General features: G+C 50.2%; 1 protein-coding gene across 16 annotated transcripts in view; it reads left to right on the top strand.

Moving 5' to 3' along the window:
- The window catches only part of Ranbp3 (RAN binding protein 3), a 57,767-nt gene that overhangs the window by 8,936 nt on the left and 29,142 nt on the right, over nucleotides 1-19,689 (top strand). For 6 of the 16 annotated variants that reach the window (XM_047530720.1, XM_047530718.1, XM_047530713.1 and 3 more), the window contains exons 2-4: nucleotides 3,472-3,585; nucleotides 9,168-9,223; nucleotides 15,293-15,493. In XM_047530720.1, coding sequence (XP_047386676.1) covers nucleotides 3,472-3,585; nucleotides 9,168-9,223; nucleotides 15,293-15,493 — 371 coding nt within the window. Of the gene's footprint in view, nucleotides 1-3,471; nucleotides 3,586-4,418; nucleotides 4,528-6,353; nucleotides 6,420-9,167; nucleotides 9,224-14,180; nucleotides 14,217-15,292; nucleotides 15,494-19,689 lie in introns of those variants that run through there. The other 10 variants (XM_047530724.1, XM_047530722.1, XM_047530725.1 and 7 more) reach the window with 7 other exon arrangements.

Raw genomic sequence — 19,689 nt, 5'->3', positions numbered from 1 at the left:
CCAAGGCCATGTAAGCAGGAAGGGCCTCTGCAACCAGTGTGTCCATCTCCAACCAGTGAGTCTAGGAACCCCTACTTGCCCTTTCCAGTGGATCAGTCCCATCAAGTTTATTGGTGTTTGTTCTCCCAAAAACTGACCCATGCAGGGCATGGCATTTGAGCACTATTTACAGAGCTTGAAGAAAAGTGGGAAGTCTTAGTTACAGTAGTAGTCACTCCATGCACATGTTCAGAAGACAACCTTGCCTTTTGCAATAATTTTAAATGTCTGCTGAGTTTAGCTCTTGCATTTCTACCACACAGAATCTTGGGGTTTGTTTGTCCAGGATAATTCTTGCATTGCATCTGTAAGAGCAGAGTGCAGAAGGGAAAACAATCCATTGAGAATTTGACTCTCTCAGCGGGTGAGGGTGAGAAAATGGACCAACTTCCTTTCAGAGAAGGATATTTTGCAGCATTGATGGTGGTGGCCTCAAGGATCTTGAAGAGTTCAGGGCTGGGTCTGAGTCATCGTCAGCTTTTCATCAGAGTGATGATAGTTGTTTTAGCTGAGGGCATGTGCCACTGAGCGAGTAGGAAATACTCACAGACTGGTTGTGGCAATCTCAGTCTAACTACAGTAAGGCACCAGCACAGTCTTTCTCCACGGTATCCAAACTATATCTACTTTGCTCCCGTCTAAGGCCCCCAGTCTAGTCTAGTCACCTCCACTGCTCAATGACTCCAAAGGCTTCTCTCTGGTTCCCTTACATCTGCTTCCATCTCACTGAGACACGGTCCTCTCAGCATTCCTAGTGTGATCATCTGCAACATTTTACAGGCTGAGCATCTGTATCCTGAAAATCCTAAATCTGGAATGCTCCAGAATTAAAAATGTGTGATGTGATAACACAAGCAGAAGATTCCATATCATGAAACTTGGTTTTATGCAGAAAATTATTTTAAAATTGGGCCAGGTACAGTGGCACACACCTATAATCAACTTTCGGGTTCTAAGTACGTGGGATAAGGGATGCTGAATCTGTATTATAGTTATTCTAAATAAAAATGGAGAGAAGGGACCACTGCCAGGGGTGCCTTTTAAAATGTATAAAGCAGATCGTGTTGCTCCCTGCTTGGACCCCTCCGCTGGCCCCCTTTACACAGTCCAGAGTCCTATCCATGGCCTGTGGGGCTGAACTTTATCTGGGCCTTACCTAGCCTTTGCCAACTCCCCACACAGGCCTCCATGAGCCCATTCTGTCTTCAGGCCCCTTGTGCTTGGGATTTCCTCTGATCTGTGTCCTCTGCCTTCCTTCACCTTCTTGGTCTTACGCCTGAGGCTCAAGTGGCCCCTCAGAGAGGCCTTCCAGCCCTTGACCTCCCCACTTCCTGCTGCTTTCTCTACCACTTATCCAGAATTACCCACTTACCTCTGCACACAGCTGGGTACTTGTTTTCTGGCTCTCTGCTAAAACACTGAGGCCTTATCTGCCTTTTAATCCCTGTCCCCAGTGCTGATCTCAGGGCCTGGAACAGCGGACACTGGCTCAAGAAACCCTGCCAGAGCTGGGGTCCTGACTTTTGCTGACTTTCCCTCGGATCGCCTCAGTGTTTCCACCCAACTCAGAAGAGATTGGGGATTCCGAGTGAACACTTGAGCTAGGTATACCTGAGTGTCCAGGCAGCAGCTCCTGAACCCAGTCATTCAGTCCCCTGGAAGGGGCCAAACCATAAAGCATTTATCATTGCTGGTGCCCCAAAGGGCTGGCATCTAGCCTTGAGTACAAGACCCGTACTTGAAGGTGTCCTTGGTGTGTTTATTCCATCTTCTGCGTATGCTTATGGTAATACTAAACGCCAGTTCAGACGCTGGATTCAGACAGTGCCAGCCCCTTTCCCTGACCTTGTAAATGCGTCATTTTATTTCATCTTTCCCCAGGTAAAACCCCAGCCCTGTTTTCCATTTTATGACATGGCACAGGAAGGTCAGTTAACTTGACCAGAATCCTTACCACAAGTGGTCGAGGCAGGTTTAAACATAGCGACCATGGCCCCCACTCCCAGTATCACCGTGTTTATTTTGTTTGTTTTTGGTTTTTGCTGTGCTGGGGATTGAAGCCAGGGTCTCACGCATGCTAGGCAAACATTCTACCACTGAGCTACATCCCTGTCCCTATTTATTTTGAGCCAAGAGTCTCGCTAAATTTCCCAGGCTGGCCTTGAACTTAAAATTCTCCTGCCTTAGCCTCTTACTTCGCTGGGATTATCACACCCAGCCAAGTGTCACCAGTTTTGGTCAGCTGCTTCAGCACAAGTTCTGTAGTCCTTGGATATTTCCTTCCAAACCCTTTATAGAGGGGATTTCCGTTCTTTGCTGGAACTTTCCCCAAAACCTTCAGCCACTTTCGCTTCACCTTGGCTATGTCCATGACGTGCCACCTAGTGGCAGGACAGAAAAGTACCATCAGAGCTGCATCACCAAATTTCTCCCAAGAGTTTTAGGCAAAGCTGCTGACTTTGTATGATTTACCTGTTTGATACGTTTATGGCTTCTGTTGGACTCAAGGCTCACAGGTGCCCAGCTACAAGTTCGCCCTCAGGGCTCACAGGCCTCGTGGGGCAGAAATGGAGGTGATAGGAGGGTTTAGCCACAGGGCCAAAGAGTACAAAGATAAAGGTGGCAGAACATGACTTGCCCCTCATGAGATGGGAGGCACCCAGGTTGAAAGTCAGGCAGATCGGGGTCTAGTACTTCCTCTGCCATTTGCCAACTGTGACTTCCATCTGTCCAAAGCCTCTCAGACTTATCAGGCTTATTTCATGATTCACAAACAGGAGGTGATAACTAGTAATTTTCATCACACAGTGTGGCGACATTCAGTGAGACTAGATGTATAAAGCACCCGTCTGAGGTCTGGTAAAGGTCATCGAAGGAACATGAGTATAACTCCTTGCTCCTGCCATCACTGGGGGGTTAGGGCTTGACAAGTAAGACAAGAGTGTTGGAGACGAGCTTGCTTTTTTGGTAGGTGAAGGTTAGTGGCAGGATGAGTAGCACACCAGAAAGAGGTGCATGACACCTCTTAAGTGCTGTGCCCCCTGCACCTCCATGAGACCAGTTGAGAGTTGCTGGGGGAAAATATAAAAAGAAGTGAGCTGCCTGTCCCCCGCCCTCCAGAAGCAAGGCCAGTGAGCACTGAGCACTTACACTGAGACTTGGAGAGGCATCACCTAGCAACAGCGTGTTTGAGGTCAGTTCCATTCTTCACTGAAGAATTAACTGGAGAATAGAGCTGATGTCAGGGGCAGGTTTGTCTTCATGTTGCAGCATAGAGCTGTTTGTAATAATTCCTGAGAAAATCAGTGACTAGGACGTTGAGATGGTGGGTGTTGCCAGATTAAAGCAGTAGCAATGTACACATATGTACACATAGACTGTTGTGTTGGTGAAATGTTTTCCATGTTTTTTTTTTTTTTTTTTCTTCCACAGATAAGAAGATTAAGACACATCAGTCCAGGATTAAAGTTAATTTTATACAAATACTTCTGACATTTTGGTCTAAGATTCTAAGTGACTCTTCAACCAGGGACCACTTCCTGGCAGGTATAGGAGACATCAGTTAGGGGAGAGTAAACAGAAAAGGCAGGTGTTCTGCAGATTCACTTTGCCTGTGTTTTTCTGGGTCTTCAGAGGTTCCTTTGTGTCATTTTCACAGGAGACCTTCCATCTCAGGGGCTGGAGACAGTCATAAACAAGAGGTTCACTTTTGAGGGGCAGGCCTGTCGTGTGCACCACGTGTGTGCACTATTCCCTCCAAAGCAGAGAAAAAAGCTCATGTGGAGGAGGTGGAGTGTGTGCTGTCATAGTAGATTCCGAATGTGTTATGCAAAGCATTCCATGGTTACACCCTTGACAGACAAGACAGAATGTAACTTGTTGCACCAATGAGTATGCTCCTTAGAACGTGTCTGATTCTTTTCCTGACAGTCCTGACAGTCTTAAAGAATTTCAGTCTCCACAGGATCTGCCCTCGGCATAATTTCGCAGCGTTCTCAGAGGTGGGCAGTCATGTGACAGGTAGAACCAGCCTCACTCTGACCCCAGAACTCATCACACGCCCCTAGTTTAGTTTGTGCTCTTCCAGAGGTATTTATCTAGAATGTTAGCTGACAGCTGCTTTATTCCTGATGTCACTCCTCAAAAGAAAAGAGTGTTGCTTCACAGCTCTGAGGCCTCCCGCACAGGAAAGGTGGGAGGGAGCAACTGGGGTGGGTCTCGTCCCCTTCTGCACCTGCGGTGTCTGGATGGTGCTATGGCATGGTGCCATGCTGTGCTAGGAACCTGGGCTTCAGAATGGGGCCCACCCTGGACAGGCACTCCTCTTCCCCTTTCCTGTCAAAGAAGAGCGGATTGTGAAGTCGCAGTGAGGTGATGCAGATGAAACCTGGCACATGGTGAAATACGCAGTGAATTCTTGCCACGTGCACAAAACATCTGGAATCTTAAGAAACCCCATTGGAGGATATCTTTGCATAACATGGCAAGGTGGGAAAAAGTCTAAAGACAGAATTCTAAGATGCCAGCTTTGCACTGTAGAGGACTGGAAAGCAGTCTTCCACCCTAGTGCTATTTGGGGTGTAGACCAGCTTCTTACTCTCTCCTTTCAGTGGAATGAGGGTGGTGGGTAGAGGTTGAGTCAAGCTGGCACCTTCTGGGCCTTGGCATGCAGCACCCTGGAAAGTGTTGGTGAGGTTAGAGAGGAAGCCCGGGGTGGAAGGAAGTGTCTCACATACCAGATGGTAGAACCCACCCACCCTGAGCGGGGTATTGTTCAAGGTGAAAGGCTCAGAACCCCACCACACTGCATATAAAGCGTTGGCTTGGAGAGTGTTGTGCTCAGGCCTCATGGCAGATGGTCCGCGATCAGATCCTTGGGGATGATTTGTTCCAAAGTGGTTCCTGCCAGGCACGGTGATTCACACCATAACTCCCAGCAACTCGGGAGGCTGAGGCAGGAGGACGGCAAGTCAGAGGCCAGCCTCAGCAACTTAGGGAGACCTGTCTCAAAATAAGAAGTCCTGGGATGCAGCTCAGTGGTAAAATGCCCCTGGATTCAATCTCCAGTACCCCATCCCCCCAAAAAATCAGAAACACAGGGGTTCCTTTCCATTGGTCTTCCTATCTTTTAAAATGCTGATGTCTTGAGCCAGTCTCCAGGCCTTCTGTTGCTTTTTCATAAACAAATTTGATCAGCAACATTTCATAGGGCAAAAAAAAAATGCTCAAAATCCTCACCTCACAGAACCTGAGCAGAACATTCTGCATGTGATTAATATTTAATACATGAGGTGTCTGTGGCGGCCTGGCTCTCAAACCATCTCTAGCGGTGGTTTTCCCTTTGCTGTGAAGGAAAAGCTGGGTGGAGATTAGAGCAGATTGTGAAAGCCTCCCTGCCTCCTGTCCCTGTCTGGTTGTCCCCAGACGTGAGCTGCAGGTAGCACAAGTGCCACTTTCTGGCCTGGCCAGAGCAGTCTGCTCCCATGCTAAGTGTGGGGCAGTCCTGGGGATGGGACTTGCCGCCTTCAAGCTGACTAGAGCTGTAGGGTGTTGACTGTGATGCTTGGTATTTGGGTAGCAGCGTGACTGAGGTTCACGTGTGCAGTTTAGTTAGTATAGCAGTTGGGTTAGTCTTGAACCTACAGTCGACAGGGGTCCCAGGGGCCAGGTAGGCAGCTGTCACCTGCTGTTGATGTGACCCATTGTTTCTGTCCTTCTGGAGGACCCTCATCATGCCTCACCAGGGTCCAGTCTCTGTGGAGGGTAGTATTCCCTTTTGTCTGCAGCTGCCTGGCAAGTGCCTGTTGTGTGTGAGGCACTGGGCACGGAAGGGAAGGTAGCAGAGAGGCCGCTGTCACAGTGCTTCCATCCCAGGGGTAGATCAGCAAGCAGATCAACCCAGCCAGGAGCTCAGGTGCAGACATGCCCCTTCCTTTCTAATCACATTTCACCCTCAGCTTCCTGTTCTCCATTTTCCCTGTGGTTCTGTGCACAGAATAAGGGCTTAATAAATATTTATGTGATTACATAGCAGCTGGTGTTGTGTATGTGACTGGAGAGGATGATTTTTAGGTGGTGTACATTGGTTCATATAATGGGAGACAGCTCTTCAGAAACTGTGGTCTCTTATCCTCCCTGGCAGGTAGCTTGGAGTGACCTATGGCCTGATACAAGCCAGAGGTGTGCTCAGGAGGGCACACAGTGGGGCAGGTGTGTAGTTCAGACCAGAGGCCGGTGTCTCTACAGGAGTTGGTGTTGACCACGGAAAAGAAGGCGCTCGTGTGTTCCTGGCAGAGGGACAAGACCATACAAAAGTGCAGAAGCACACCATGGTGTGGGACATCAGACTCTTCAGTGCCATGGCCATAGTCGTGTGGAAGGTGGGGATGGTGGCAGGGCATTGCAGTTTTAAGTGTGCATTTCACAACAGTGTTTCTGGCTGCTCGATGGAGGCCAGAGTAGAAGTCAGAGAAAAAAGAAGGTCCGAGAGGTGCCGGTGATGGGTACCAGGAGCAGAAGCCAGGTTTTAATTAGGGAAGATCCGATTAACTCACTGGCCAGCTGCTTTCAGAGCTCTGCCCTTATGCCCCTCGTAGCCTCCCACTCTCCCCAGCTGAGCATTCTGTGAGACGGAGCACAGAGCATGCCTCTGGCAGCCGAGTCCTTCCCTGCTCACCCCCGCTGACACTGCCGCATGGTCCAGGTAGCTCTGGGCAGGGCCCTTGCACTGCAGCGGCCCAGGCCTCCTGTAGTTGCCCACACGATTGCGGCTTCCTGTGTGCCTGCAGGTCAGCTGACACAGTCCTCATCACTCTGCCCAAAGAATTCTCTGTGCATTCCAGCTCTTACTTTCTAGCCTGGCACTGTGTGGTTTTGCCCTGTGTTCAGTTTCTCAGCCCTCCTTACTCATGCAGAGCCCCTGACCTCATAGTTCATATTGCAGGGGAGAGACAGACCATCAGTCTTTTTAAGTATATAATGGGTCAGGTGGCGAAACTTGGTACAGAGAAAAAAATGCATTTCAACTTGGCTTTGAGACTCGTCCGGGCTTTCTTCCACAGGGTGCCCAAGTGCACCATGTGTTTCATTAAGACTGCAGCAGCCCTGTCAGATTGCAGTCTTAGTGACCAGGGGTAGAGGTCTAGCTCAAAGTTACTTCAGCAAAAGCCAGCATTGCTTGACTTGACTGAAAAGTCTGGGTTAGCACTGGGAAGCTCCAGGACAGGCCTCCACCAGTGTTGCTGGGGTGTAGCCTTCCCATTGTCTCCGCCTCCACTGCCCTTCAGGATGGCCTGTGTACCTGTGGCAGCCCAGGCACACGTACTATTAGCTTAGCAGCCCCAGCAGGAAAAGAATGTGTTCTCTTCCTCAGTATCTCCAACATACCAACCTGGCTGTATTCACGTGCCAGTGTCCGCTGGGCCAGGGCATGCTGTGCTGTGTGCTGTCTTTGTCAGGTCTAGCCCCTGGGCTGAAGCTGGGGTGGGGCAGGGGTTTTTTCCTAAAGAAGATGAGGTGGTGGGGATGCTGGGCTGGCTGAAACCCTGGTTCTTCCCTGTGCATCTAGGAGCCAAGGAATCAGGTGCAGAGGGGTGCTGACCTCCTGCCCTGGTTCTGATCCTGTGGGGTACAGGGGAAGCACCAGAAGGTCTCCAGACTCCTGGCCACAGACATAGGATGGATCAGCCACTGCCCTTCCCGAGTCCCTCTAGCATTCATTTGACTTTTTTTTTTTTTTTTTTTTTTAATGTGCTGAGGATCGAACCCAGGGCCTCACGCGTACTAGGCGAGCACTCTGCCACTGAGCCACAACCCCAGCCCCTCATTTGGCATCTTTCATTGTCTGACAGAGACACATTCATCCCTTTGTTCGTTTGGGAGATGGCAGCTTAGGGAAGTATAAAAATCCTGGTTGGAGAGCCCTTTGCACCCCGCCACCCAACAGCTCACCCCCTTTTCTCCTAAAACCTGCTCCCAGGCCTCTGTTTCTCCTCAGCAATTGCATTTGCTGCCCACGTCCCCCTTTCCAGACTTCTCTCTCAATCCCAACAGTGCTTCCCCCGGCCCTTTATAACACCTCCTTACGTCTGGAGTAGAGCCACACTACCCCCTCCCTACTCCTGTCACCCTAAAAGCTGCACCTCTGACTTGCCACTATCCCTGTCAGCACTTCTTGATACCTCCGCTCAACATGGTAACGCAGTGCCTGTTCACACTTCCAGGGTTGACATCTGGCTCCCCACAGTGGGGTCCCAGGGGAGCAGGACTGTGCCCAAATTCTGCAGCAGGGCACAGCACGCTGCATGGCCACCAGATTAACAGCTCCTTTTGCTGCGCCCTGCAGGGCTATTGGGAGTGCACCCAGACCTGAGGCAATCCTCATGAGCGTGTCCCTGAGTGGACAGGAGGGGCTTCCCAAGCTGCTACCTGTGTCAGGGCCAAGTGGCAAAGGACTGTAGGCCTTGATAGGTGACGAGTGGTGGGAGCCACAGGCTGCACTGCTCTTGTCCTATCAGGTAGCAAAATATTCCACAGCGTTTCCTCCTTCAACAACAGCTTTTGGGCAACCCCACATAGCCTTCCTTCTAAATGGTGCTCAGGTGGAAATCCCAGCCCAGTGTTGTGCTGGGCCACACAAGCTCTCCAGAGAGCAGCAGCTTTGTGCCAGAGGCTGCAGGCTGGTTGCCTTCTGGTTTGCAGATTAAAAAAATAAAATAGGAATTCAACTGGCTTCCAGCCTTTGGAATTCAGGAGGTGCTCTAGAAAGCCCTTGCACCCTGAGTGGCCTTCTCACAAGGGGCCCTTGGTGGGGCTGGAGAGTGGCTGCCTGGTGCCTCCCATTGTCATGTGCATGCCTGCCCTGGGGAATCATGAAAACATTTTGTTTATTACATAATATGCACATAGAAAGGGGCACCAATAATAAGGTTTGGATTTCATTTGGCAGCAGAACATACCCCCACCCCCAAGTGTCCTGGTGAAGAAGCTGTTCTGGAGCAGTTTGGTGTTAGTGGAGTTTCATATATTTGTGCATATGTATATTTTTAGACTTATTACAAAAAAGTGTAGCTTTGTTTACTGTGTGAATATAGTGTTGGGGGGAAAAAAACCAATTTTTCTTTTTGCAGAAAAGCCTGCCATTGCTCCGCCCGTCTTTGTGTTTCAGAAGGATAAAGGACAAAAGGTAAGGGGCTGGTATGTTCTGTCTTCACACTGTTTCTCTAATTTGATCTCTTCCAAAGTGCCTGTTGTCCAGGTTGCATGGCCACAGCTGCTGCTACCCACTGATAGGGAGACAGCAAGCAGGCTGTACGCCTTCACCTTGAGCTGGAAGGGTGGCTGAGTTACCAGTGGCCTTTGTAAAGCAGTGTTAGCAGTGTCTTTGTAACGCCTACTGGTTTGTTTTAGAAACAACCACTACTCACTCAGAAAGCAGCAGTAGAGAAACAGGAGGGAAAGGGAGGGAGAAGGGGAGGAGGGAAGAAAGATGGGAAGGAGGGGGAGATGAACCTGTGGAGATGGTAGCAGGTGACCGGGGACGTCACTCGTTGGTAGAGCATGTGTTCAGCATGTGTGAGGACCTGGGTTCAATCCCTAGCACCATGAAAACAAAGAATTTAGGGAAATTCTATGACCCAACCAACTTGGCATGGATACATTTAGAATGATTGTGAGTTTGCTTGCATTGTCTGTTGATCCCAGTCTTTGTGGGGTTGTTTCCAATTTGAATTGTCTCTGGAGTGCTGGAAGTACCTCACCTGATGTCAGGTCTGATTGGTGCCCGGTGGATCCGTCATAAAGCCACAACCACCTGTTGCTATCTACCTCGAAGCCCTTCCCTGACAATGAGTATGGAAGATTGGAACTGTGTCAGAAGTCAGCTGGTGCTGGGCGCGGTGGCGCACGCCTGTAATCCCAGTGGCTCGGGAGGCTGAGGCAGGATTGCTGAGTCAAAGCCAGCCTCAGCAACGGTGAGGCACCAAGCAACTCAGTGAGACCCTGTCTCTAAGTAAAACACAAAATAGGGCTGGGTTCAATCCCTGGTTACCGCCCCGCAAAAAAAAAAAAAAAAAAAAAAAGTCAGCTGCTGCTGTGTGTGGCAGTGACTCCCAGCTGGAGGGAGGATTCCCCTAGTCATCTCAAATTCTTGAGGTCCCTCACCACTGAGGCCCCTGACCTGACTGTAGTTGTAATTTAATGTCTGTTGCAGCATTTTATACCCACAGTGCTGCATTGAATTTGGCACATTTTGAAGTTTGTTTGCATCTTGTTGAGAATGAAGTATCTGAGAATCACATCCACTTGGTGCTCCAGTGGATTCCCAGACCTTTTGCAGGGTGACTGCCTCCCAGGTTAGGATCTGCTGCTGGTCTGGTGACTTGGAGCTCATAGCAATCCAACTGCTTCCCTTGGACAGAGAGGAGAAGCCAAAACTTCTCAGCATGTGGCCTGGTTTTCCTGGGTGATGTTCAAGTGGTCTGCCAGGAAGGCTGGTGCGGGGAGTGTGTGTGTGTGTAGTGGGGGAGGGACGTGGCTGTCCTGTTCCGCCACCCCACGCTATCTCTGCTTGCTTGGGCTAATGTCTGGTGAGCTTGTGATGTTAGTCTCTTCTGAGTTAAACTTTCCCATGGCCACTGTTGCCAAAGAAAGAGCCAGTTGGTTTCGGTGATCAGGCAGTGTTTGCAGACCCATGCTCCCCTCTCTCCAGACCCTGACGTGTTGTTTGCTGGGCCAGTTGATATGAAGGGACTGAAGTGTTCTGACACAGGATGGTCAGTAAAGTCGTTAGGAACCAGATGTGTTATGTTCCATCTCTTTTTAGCTGTTCAGGTCCTTTTTGTCCAGTTCAGTAAAAGCAGGACTTCTGTAGATTTGGGATTTCATAGTGATCATTTGGGCCACATTCAGTTTAGAACAGGGGTCAGCCTGTTCTAAACACTCAGGCCCTCCACCAGCACCTGTTTTTGTGAACTGTTGTATTGGAGCACAGCCACTCCATACCCTTCGCCGTCCCGTGGCTGCATAGCAGCAAGGGTGTGCTGCTCAGTGCCACCACGCATGCTTGGAATGTGCAGTGCCCCAGGTTCCATCCCCAGCACCAAAAGAAATGAGATATTGAGTATCTTTATCTAGTATCTTTAGATATTTAGTACTGTTTTGACCTCTGCAGAAAAAAGTTTGCCAACAAATAATAGTATTTTTTTTGTGGGTTTTTTTTTTTTTTTGTGTGTGTGTGTGTGTGTTTTTGTTTTGTTTTTTTTTGGTGGTGCTGGGGATTGAACCCAGGGCCTCGTGCTTACAAGGCAAGCATTCTACCAACTGAGCTATCTCCCCAGCCCAAATAATAGTATTTAATAATTCTCTTAACCTGAAGATTTTAAGACAACCAGCTCAGCTGAAACGATAAAATGTAATGTGTTCAGATGGATTTAAAATGCTTTTAAAATCATTAGTTCCTGTCTTGGTACTGTTTTCACAGCTAAGGGAGTTCAGCTACTTTGTAATGTGAAGACTGATTTATATGAATAACCTTCCAGAGATCTGTGCAAATCACCTTAAAGGATGGGCCTTGAACTTGAGCCGGAAGGTTAGCTAGGAAGGCTTCTAGTCACTTAAGTGACAGGCAAGTGCTCTTATCAAAATATTGACTCAGAGCCAATTCCAAATGGGTCTCTAAAAATAACTGCCCTCCAGCTCTTGGGAGTTCAGTGCCCCACTTCTGTGACACTTCTGTGGCAAGATCACTGAAGGGCATGCAAGAAACATCTGTGTTGAAGGGCAGAAGCCGGGAGCCGTTGGTAGGACTGCAGTCCCACAGCTGGGTCCAGATGGATGCGGTCTTCCACCCTGCTTTTCCCTGCGGCCTGAGGACCTGTCAAGAGTTGGGCAGAACATGAGGGACAGACACCTGACGTAGTTTTTCCTTGGCTTCCTAGTGCAAGGGACACGGGAAGGCAGGTCTGCAGGGAGCAGCCTCAGTTCTCTTTTAGATCTTCTAAGAATGAGAATCTGAGCTGGCTTCTGGGTTCCTTCCTGTCAGAGACCAGCAACTCCTCCCCTTCCTACTAAAGCCGTCAGGAGGCAGCCATTGGGACTGCTGGAGTGTTCTGAGCAGGCTCTATTTTTTTCCCCCATTTTGCTTCAACATTTTTTTTTTTTACATTTTTGAATTTTATTTTGGAAATCTCAAGAAAGCTGGTGCTGAATGCTGGGGCCTTCCTCACCTTGGTTTGTGTTTTTCTCATCGTTGCTGAAGCTCTCAGCTGTAAACTGCCCACATGCCATGTCCCCCAAAAGTCTTCCACAAGTGTCTCTAGGAGTGGGGCCTTTCTCCTTTGTGAACCTGAGACCATGTCATTCCCAAGAATATGATCATGGATGCAGTAATAGTCTTCAACATACAGTCCATATTTAAAGTTGTCCCTCAAATGCCTCTTGTAGTGATTTTTTTTTTCCCTAACCACTGTTTGATCCCCAAAGATCAAGAAGTTCCATTGTCAGCTGTGGAAGCAGCTAACTTCTTTCAGTACATCATCTCAAACCACCCTGGGGTATTCACGTAAAAGAGCCCACTCCCCCAGCGGAGGGCGTCCCCCCCTCCCTCACCCCCAGCCGAGAATCGAGATTGAGATAAAGGATTTGAAATGGAAAAGAGAGAAGCTGGCAGCTGGCTTCAGTGGCAGAGCCCCTCAGCGTGTTCTGCGGTCGGACGTGCTGAATTGCCTTTGCTGCCGAGTGCTTGGGGCGTCACTAAGCCTTGGGACTAGTGGCCTGACCCTCTTATTTTGTGTCAAGAAAAGTGTTGGATAGTTTTTAATTCTACTGCCAGCACTTCAAAAGACTCCGTGGCCAGTTGGCAACCCAGGAATTGTATTGACTCCTTCCCTGGGCCTATGCCACCAGGACGGCTCCCTCCGTGAAACATGGGGTTTGCAGGCGTTGGTGTTCTGGGGCAAAATTGAAGCTTTTTTTCAGACTGCCCTGAATGGAGGCAGGTCCTTCTTTTTGGCTTGAAGAGTGTTTCAATGTCCTCCTGTTGGTAGTGCCTAGGCGCTTCTCTCAGCCACCCTCGCTGCAGAGCACTAGCTAACCTGCAGGGGCTCTTCACTCGCTCTGGCAGGATGGTGCCCGTTAGGTAAGAACACCAGCAGCTGTGAGAGGGCTGCTCAGTGCAGTGGCACCGGAAGTGCTGGCACGATGTGTTCCGACCAGATTTGATGCTCACACCGTGCTTGTGGTTTTTTGTTTTGTTTTGTTTGTTTGTTGTTGTTGTTGTTTTTTGCGGTACTGGGGATCGAATTCAGGGCCTTGTGCTTGCAAGGCAAGCACTCTACCAGCTGAGCTATCTCCTCAGCCCCGTGCCTGGTTTTTTGCACACATTTTGGCATATTTTCAGCTGGCGAAGTCTTAATGTCTGATGTTTCCACACATGTTGGGAACTACAGTCCTACCTGGGCTCTTGAGAGCATACTGTCCTTGCCCAGGAAAAACACTAGAACCCGAGTAGATGCTTCTATGATGTTCTTTATTTCTCCTGAGGGAGTGACGTGACATTTCTCGGCCCTTTTAAGAATTGTTTGGTTGACAGTGAAGTTGGTGTCATTTTAGTTCTTTCCGCTTGCCTCTCGCATCCTCCCTGAGGGCATTGGAAGGCTTGCATCCCAGAAGCAGGGGTCAGACGTTGAAGTGGTTCTGACTAGCGAGAGCAGTTTCTCACAGAGCTCTGGGTTTAATTTTCCTTGATGAGTTGTTAAAGCTCTGTCCATAAAGTAGCAACAGATGTGGGGATTGACCCCCTTGCCCCTGGGAAGGCCTGTGTCACTGGATATCCCTGAATAGGCAGACAGTGTCCCTTTGGTGACTCTTGAGACAGAAGGATGTGTTAACATGTTGTTTTGGCATTCCAAAGAATTTTGGGAAGTTCTTAACTCCTCTTCATGTAGTTAATTTCCACCTATAGGATCACATGTTTAAAAGTAGCACCAGGCCCAGCATGGTGACCCACTACTTGGGAGGATGAGGTAAAAGGATCACTTGAGTCCAGCAGTTTGGGTTCAGCCTGGGCAACAGAGCAAGACCTCATCTCACAAAATGGTGGCCCACTCCTGTCATCCCAGTGGCTCAGGAGGCTGAGGCAGGAGGATCGCAAGTTCAGAGCCAGCCTCAGCAACAGCAAGGTGCTAAGCCACTCAGTGAGATTCCATCTCTAAATAAAATACAAAACAGGGCTGGGGATGTGGCTCAGTGGTCTAGTACCCCTAAGTTTAATCCCCATTAGCCACCCCCCAACAGAATTAAATAAAAGAAAGTAAGTAGTGCCCAACCCCTTTCTGAGGAGGTCAGTCACTTCATGCCCAGAAAATACAACGTCTGCAGGGAGACAGGGTAGCCCTCTAGCCATTTAGGTCACTGAGTAAGAGAATCAGCTCCACGCTGTTGGACAGTGCCACATGGGAGATTTAGGGACAGCAGGGTTATAGCCTGCTTCTCAAGAGTCATGGAGTTGTGGCCACAACTCTCAGCCCATGGAAGCTGACTGGAATACCAAGGTGCACCTCAAAGAATGCTGCAGTGATACCTTGGGAACAAAGACCTCCAGAACCAGCCTTCTGTAAACGTGGCTGTTTTCCAATAAGCCTTTGTCCGAGTGACCCTGGAGAGTCCTAGACCAAGGGTTCTGTGGATGTGCCTGCCCCTTCACCGAGGCAAGAGGCACTTCCTCCACCTCAGGTGTGAGCAGGAGGAACAGAGAGGTGCCAGAAGAATGGGAGTGAGGCCCAGAAGCCTGTGACTTGGGCTCCCAGTTTCACACCTGACCACGAGCTTCCAGGCCCACGTCCCCCACCTCCTTGTGCACAGAAGTGGTCTGGCAGCAGCTGCACAGTCAGCATGGGAGGAGAAGTGCTACCAGCCTCTGGGAATTAAGAGTCTTTAGCATAATCATCCTCTTGGTCACCAAGAGGGCTGTTCCTCCCTCAAGGCCCATAAGCACAGTTAGCTGTACTAGGCCACCCTACAGTTTTGAAAATGAGGATCCAGATTTCCTGGACACCTCTGAGCTCCTCGTAAAGTCAAGCAGTTCACTTGCTTTGTCCTTGTTGGGTCAAACTGAGCAAAGCAGTGCTTACTTTTTCGGCCCCTCCTCCCTGAGAGTGGAGCCATCTCCAGCCCTGCCACCCCGCCCCGGCCCTCCCCTGCCCCATGGCACAGCCTTTATTTTACATTGAAGGAAAATTGTCTTTTTTGCTCCCAGTCCTCTGCAGAGCAAAAAGACTTGTCGGATTCAGGAGAGGAGCCTCAGGGGGAGGCTGAGGCCCCCCACCATGGCATGGGTCACCCCGAATCAGCTGGTGAGCATGCCCTAGAACCTCCTGCCCCTGCTAGCACTTCAGCCAGCACTCCTCCGCTTCCCGCTCCTGAAGCCCAGCTTCCTTTTCCACGAGAACTGGCAGGGGTAAGTCCAATCACACTGCCCACACGGCACCACACTGCCCTGGGGGAGTCACCCAGACCAGCCCCTTCCCTGGGGTCCCTCTCACCCAGACCCTAGATCAACACATGCAGCTAATGATAACAACTCCCTTCATTCGTGCCAGTGAAAGTCAGGAAGAGTAACCCCTCTTTTATGCTTGGTCTCTTTTAGTTAGGGACATCTGTACCCATAGCAAGAGACTAATCCTGCTTCCTGAAAGAGACACAGTGATTAAAAGAGGAATTGAGTAGGCGGGAGACCCTTCCAAATCAAATTCTACCCCTTCTCCCTCTTCTGCTTCTCTTTCTACTGTCCCTGAACTTGGGCATTTAAGTTCAGTGTCAGAACTCTGAGGAGTGCTGGCTGCCCTCATCTGTAAGAAGAGTCATCTAGCCCCAGTCAGGCTGCAAGACTGCTTCTGTTTGGACTGTGGCTAGACAGTGAACTGCTTGTTCACTTTCAAAGCAGAAAGAAGAAAAAGCCCCTCCTTCGAATGTAGGGGGAGCCCCTTGTGCTCTTCCTCTTCGTGTTGTGAAGGATTTTGAAGATAAGGTGGAAACAATCATAAACTCTTGAGAGCAAGAAGCATCTTGGGTTTTTGAAGTTTAATACATTGGGAAAGGTGAACATGGTCCTACCTTCGACATTGAAAACTCTATCCCTTGGGTGTCTAATGACAGAAGACCCCTGTTCTCATGACATAACGAGGGAACAGAGGATCTGGCCCTATTGCTTGCTCTAAACACCAGACTGTCTTCTAGCGTAGCACAGTCCCACATACCTTCCCCACCCCTGAGTGACTCCTTCCACCACCAGTTCCTGTTTTTAAGGAAACCATGAAGATTCAGTCATAGCCACCAAGCCCCTAGGACACGCAGAAGAAAGTGGCAAGATCGGAGCCCTAACACTTTGGAGGAGTTGTTGTGTAATGAAAAAAGAAACGAGTCTGCCGTGTGCCTCGAGCCAGGGTCTGTGGGGGAAGGGCTGCCCTTCACAGGGTAGAAGTGGGCCTGGGTAGTGAGACTTCAGAAGCTGCGAGAGCAGGCCACAGTGCCCTAGGAGCACAGCCCTCGCACGGAGTGCTCCGGCCTGGCAGAGCAGCTCCTGGAAGCGCCTGAGTTGGACGGTGTGAGTTAGTGTGCCTTTGGCCTTCTCTGGTCCTCAAGAGCACAACTTCTGAGAGCAGGTGGGGCCAGAACTTGAGAAGGGCAGCTTGCAGTAGACCCTGCAGCTGCTGAGGTGGCAAGTCTCAGAGTGAGAGTAGCTAATAGGGCTTTCACAGACCTGGTGTGATGGAGCTGCTCTTCAAGAGCACAGGGGTCCCTTGATATCTGACAGAGGCCCCTGGTATCTTGGTGGGGTGTCACTTCTCACCATGATGTGCCTCCAAGACCTGACCAACTCAGGCGGTGACCTGTGTCTGTCAAACCCAGCTCACTGATTCTTGTGGTCTTTAGGTCAGAGACTCTAATCCTGAGGAACGCAGGCGGTTCCCAAACTGTCCAAGAAAACGTGAAGCATCATGGCAGGGAGCCTCGGGATGAGTTAATCCATCATGGGACAGAGCCAGGACTGCAGGGCTGAGGGCGGCAGGTTGTAAATGCACCGATGGCACTGATGGCCAGCCACACAACACAAACGCATGCTGTAGTTGGTAACCTCAGGAGTCTTGGACACAGCACTGGCACAGCCCTTGGTGACAGTGTTTGCTGCCTTGGGCTCTCCACAGAGAAATCAGGCTGGTTCCCAGCAGCTCCTCTTAATTGGCTTTTTCCACTGATTGGGCATGTGCAAGGAAAACTAAACTTTGTTTTAGGTCAGTTAGTCCATAAATCAAGTCAGGTGGAACACGATCCTGCTTCTTCTTGAACTGAGGTAAACTTTGGTGAATGCAGACTTTCTTTTGTATCAGAACAAACTTGGTACTTGTTCTGCCCCACATCGGTGCTCAGGAAACCAGGAAACCACCCACTGTTACCCTGCAGGTCTCATCCATCACGTCTGGTCTGTCCTCTGTTCCCGGACTCCTGGGGAATGTGAAGCTGAGAGCTCTTCATAATAAATAGTGGCTTGCTTATAAAAGGCCCTCCTCATCTTTCCGTCTCCTCAGAGCTCTGGCCATTGAGGACTCAGTACCAGAAAAAAGTCTCTATGTTATCAGACTTCTGTCTCTCAGAAGACAGATTGAAGAAGACCAAACCTCATGCAGATTAAATTCTGCATCTCTGGAGAAAGCAGACAATTTTCCGTGCTTACTTTGAGCCTGCTGGAATCATGTTGGATCAAAGCTCTGTGCCAGGCATTGCCAAGCTTCAGATGTGTTTTAGGACCACAGAGAAGGGGCAGGCAGGCAGGCAGGAGCAAGCCCTCTGACTGGCAGCTTCTTCTCCCCTCCCAGCTCCCACAAGCCATGACCTCATCACCCCTCAGCATCCAGACCTTCAAGGTGGCCTCTCTGCTTTCCTCAGTGTTTTTTTCAATGTCCACCTCTACAAAAGCATTTTTGAGTTGGTGGCCTGTCACAGGGTAACTGACTTTGAAGTGGCCTGCATTCTGTTTCTCCTCCCGGGCACCCATCGTCCTGCAGCTACCACCAGTCAGGCGCTCTAACTGGTCGGTGCAGTTAGAATCAACTGAGGCGCCATCAGGCCCAGCTGTAGGTGCTGTTAACCAGGAGGGTTACCTGACTGGCCCTGCCCTCTGGCCTCTCATCCCTGCCCGCCCCTTTGTCTGCACCTGAAGGCAGCTCCACTCTTTCCCCTCCCTGGGTCAGCCTGCCCCTTTGCACTCCAGGCCACGCCGGGCATTCTTACAGGAGCCATGTGTTTTGGAGGGATAGATTCTGAATAAATGTACTGATGATGGGGTTCATCATTTTATCCTTTCTTCGCGACAGATGCCCCTACATCTGCAGTCCCACTCTGGGTTAGGTATGCCCTCCCCATCTGCACTCGGCGACAGGGACTCGTGCACCTTACAGAGCTGAGCTTCTTCCTCCAGCTGGCAGGGCTGCTGGCCTGCCCTCAGCCAAGCATGTGGGGATGTCTTCCTTATGAGCCTGCTTCATATGTTCTTCCCGATGCCTGAGAAATAAGTCCAAGGGCCGTCTTTGGTCGCCTTTCTCCTTTGCTTCCTGATGTGGTTATTAATGAGGAATGTTTTTATTGTGGTATTCTCAAATGTCAACCCAGTGTTCCTGGGGTGTCATCCGGGAGTCCTAATCATCAGTGGTGGAGCCAGGTTTGGAGAGAAGTGGAGGAGGAAGTGAGGTTCTTTCACCCTGCTTCTGTCCTCACTGCTCCCCAGGAAGCACTCTTAAATTTCTCACACATGTCTCCTTGGTGACTTCTGGGCTGTGGGCTGCACCCCTCTGGAGCCCAGCCCTACATGTGTCCCTGGTATCATCCCAGACAGAACTCTGAGAACCTGCTTCCTTGGTTGGGGTGAGCAGTGGTCCCCAGGCCTCCTTGGTACCCAGGAGTCTAAGGGAAATGGAGAGGGTGAGGCTGGTGTAGGCCTTGTGTGGTGCCAGGTGATCAAAGGGTACCCTGCATCCCAATCCTTTTCCTTCCTTGGGCCAGATGGCACAGGCCAGTGGACAGTAAGCCCAACCTTGTCCTAAGAGAGAGGCCCTCCCATCTGGCAGGGTATGGAGCAAGGGGTTCCAGTGAGGGCTGGGGACAGGTGACACCTCCCATGGGCAGCTGTGGAGGGCTCCAGAGCTGGCACGTCTAAAAGTAGCAGACAGGATGCTGCCTTAGGTTCCCTCTCCCATCCTTCCTCTAAGTCTTAAAGAGGAGTCACTGGCGGCAGTTTCCTCACTGAGGGGTTCCAGTAGCACCTGGAAGGTTCCCTAGGAGGAAGACCTTCCTGCATCATCCTTCCCAGGACCAAAAGGCCACCACTTTCCTGTAAGCAGGTTCTTAGAAGAGACTCGGGGCATGGATTTGAGGGTCTCCTGAGGTTGCGTCAGGGAGCATCTGAGTCTTATCTGGCCAGACACCCTTTCTTCTTGGGGTCACCAAAACAGGTACAGCAAAGGACATGGACTTCATGTGTGCTGCAAATCCTCCCCAAATGTATTTTTTGCGCAGGGCCCTGGGTGCTTCTCTGAGCTGTGTGGTCATGGTAGACAGACACCAGACTGATGTGTGAGGTCACTTCTGACTACGCTGGGC

Source organism: Sciurus carolinensis, chromosome 17 (genome assembly GCF_902686445.1).
Source record: "Sciurus carolinensis chromosome 17, mSciCar1.2, whole genome shotgun sequence".
Taxonomy (NCBI): Eukaryota; Metazoa; Chordata; class Mammalia; order Rodentia; family Sciuridae; genus Sciurus; species Sciurus carolinensis.
This window is presented reverse-complemented; position numbering and strand designations above follow the sequence as displayed.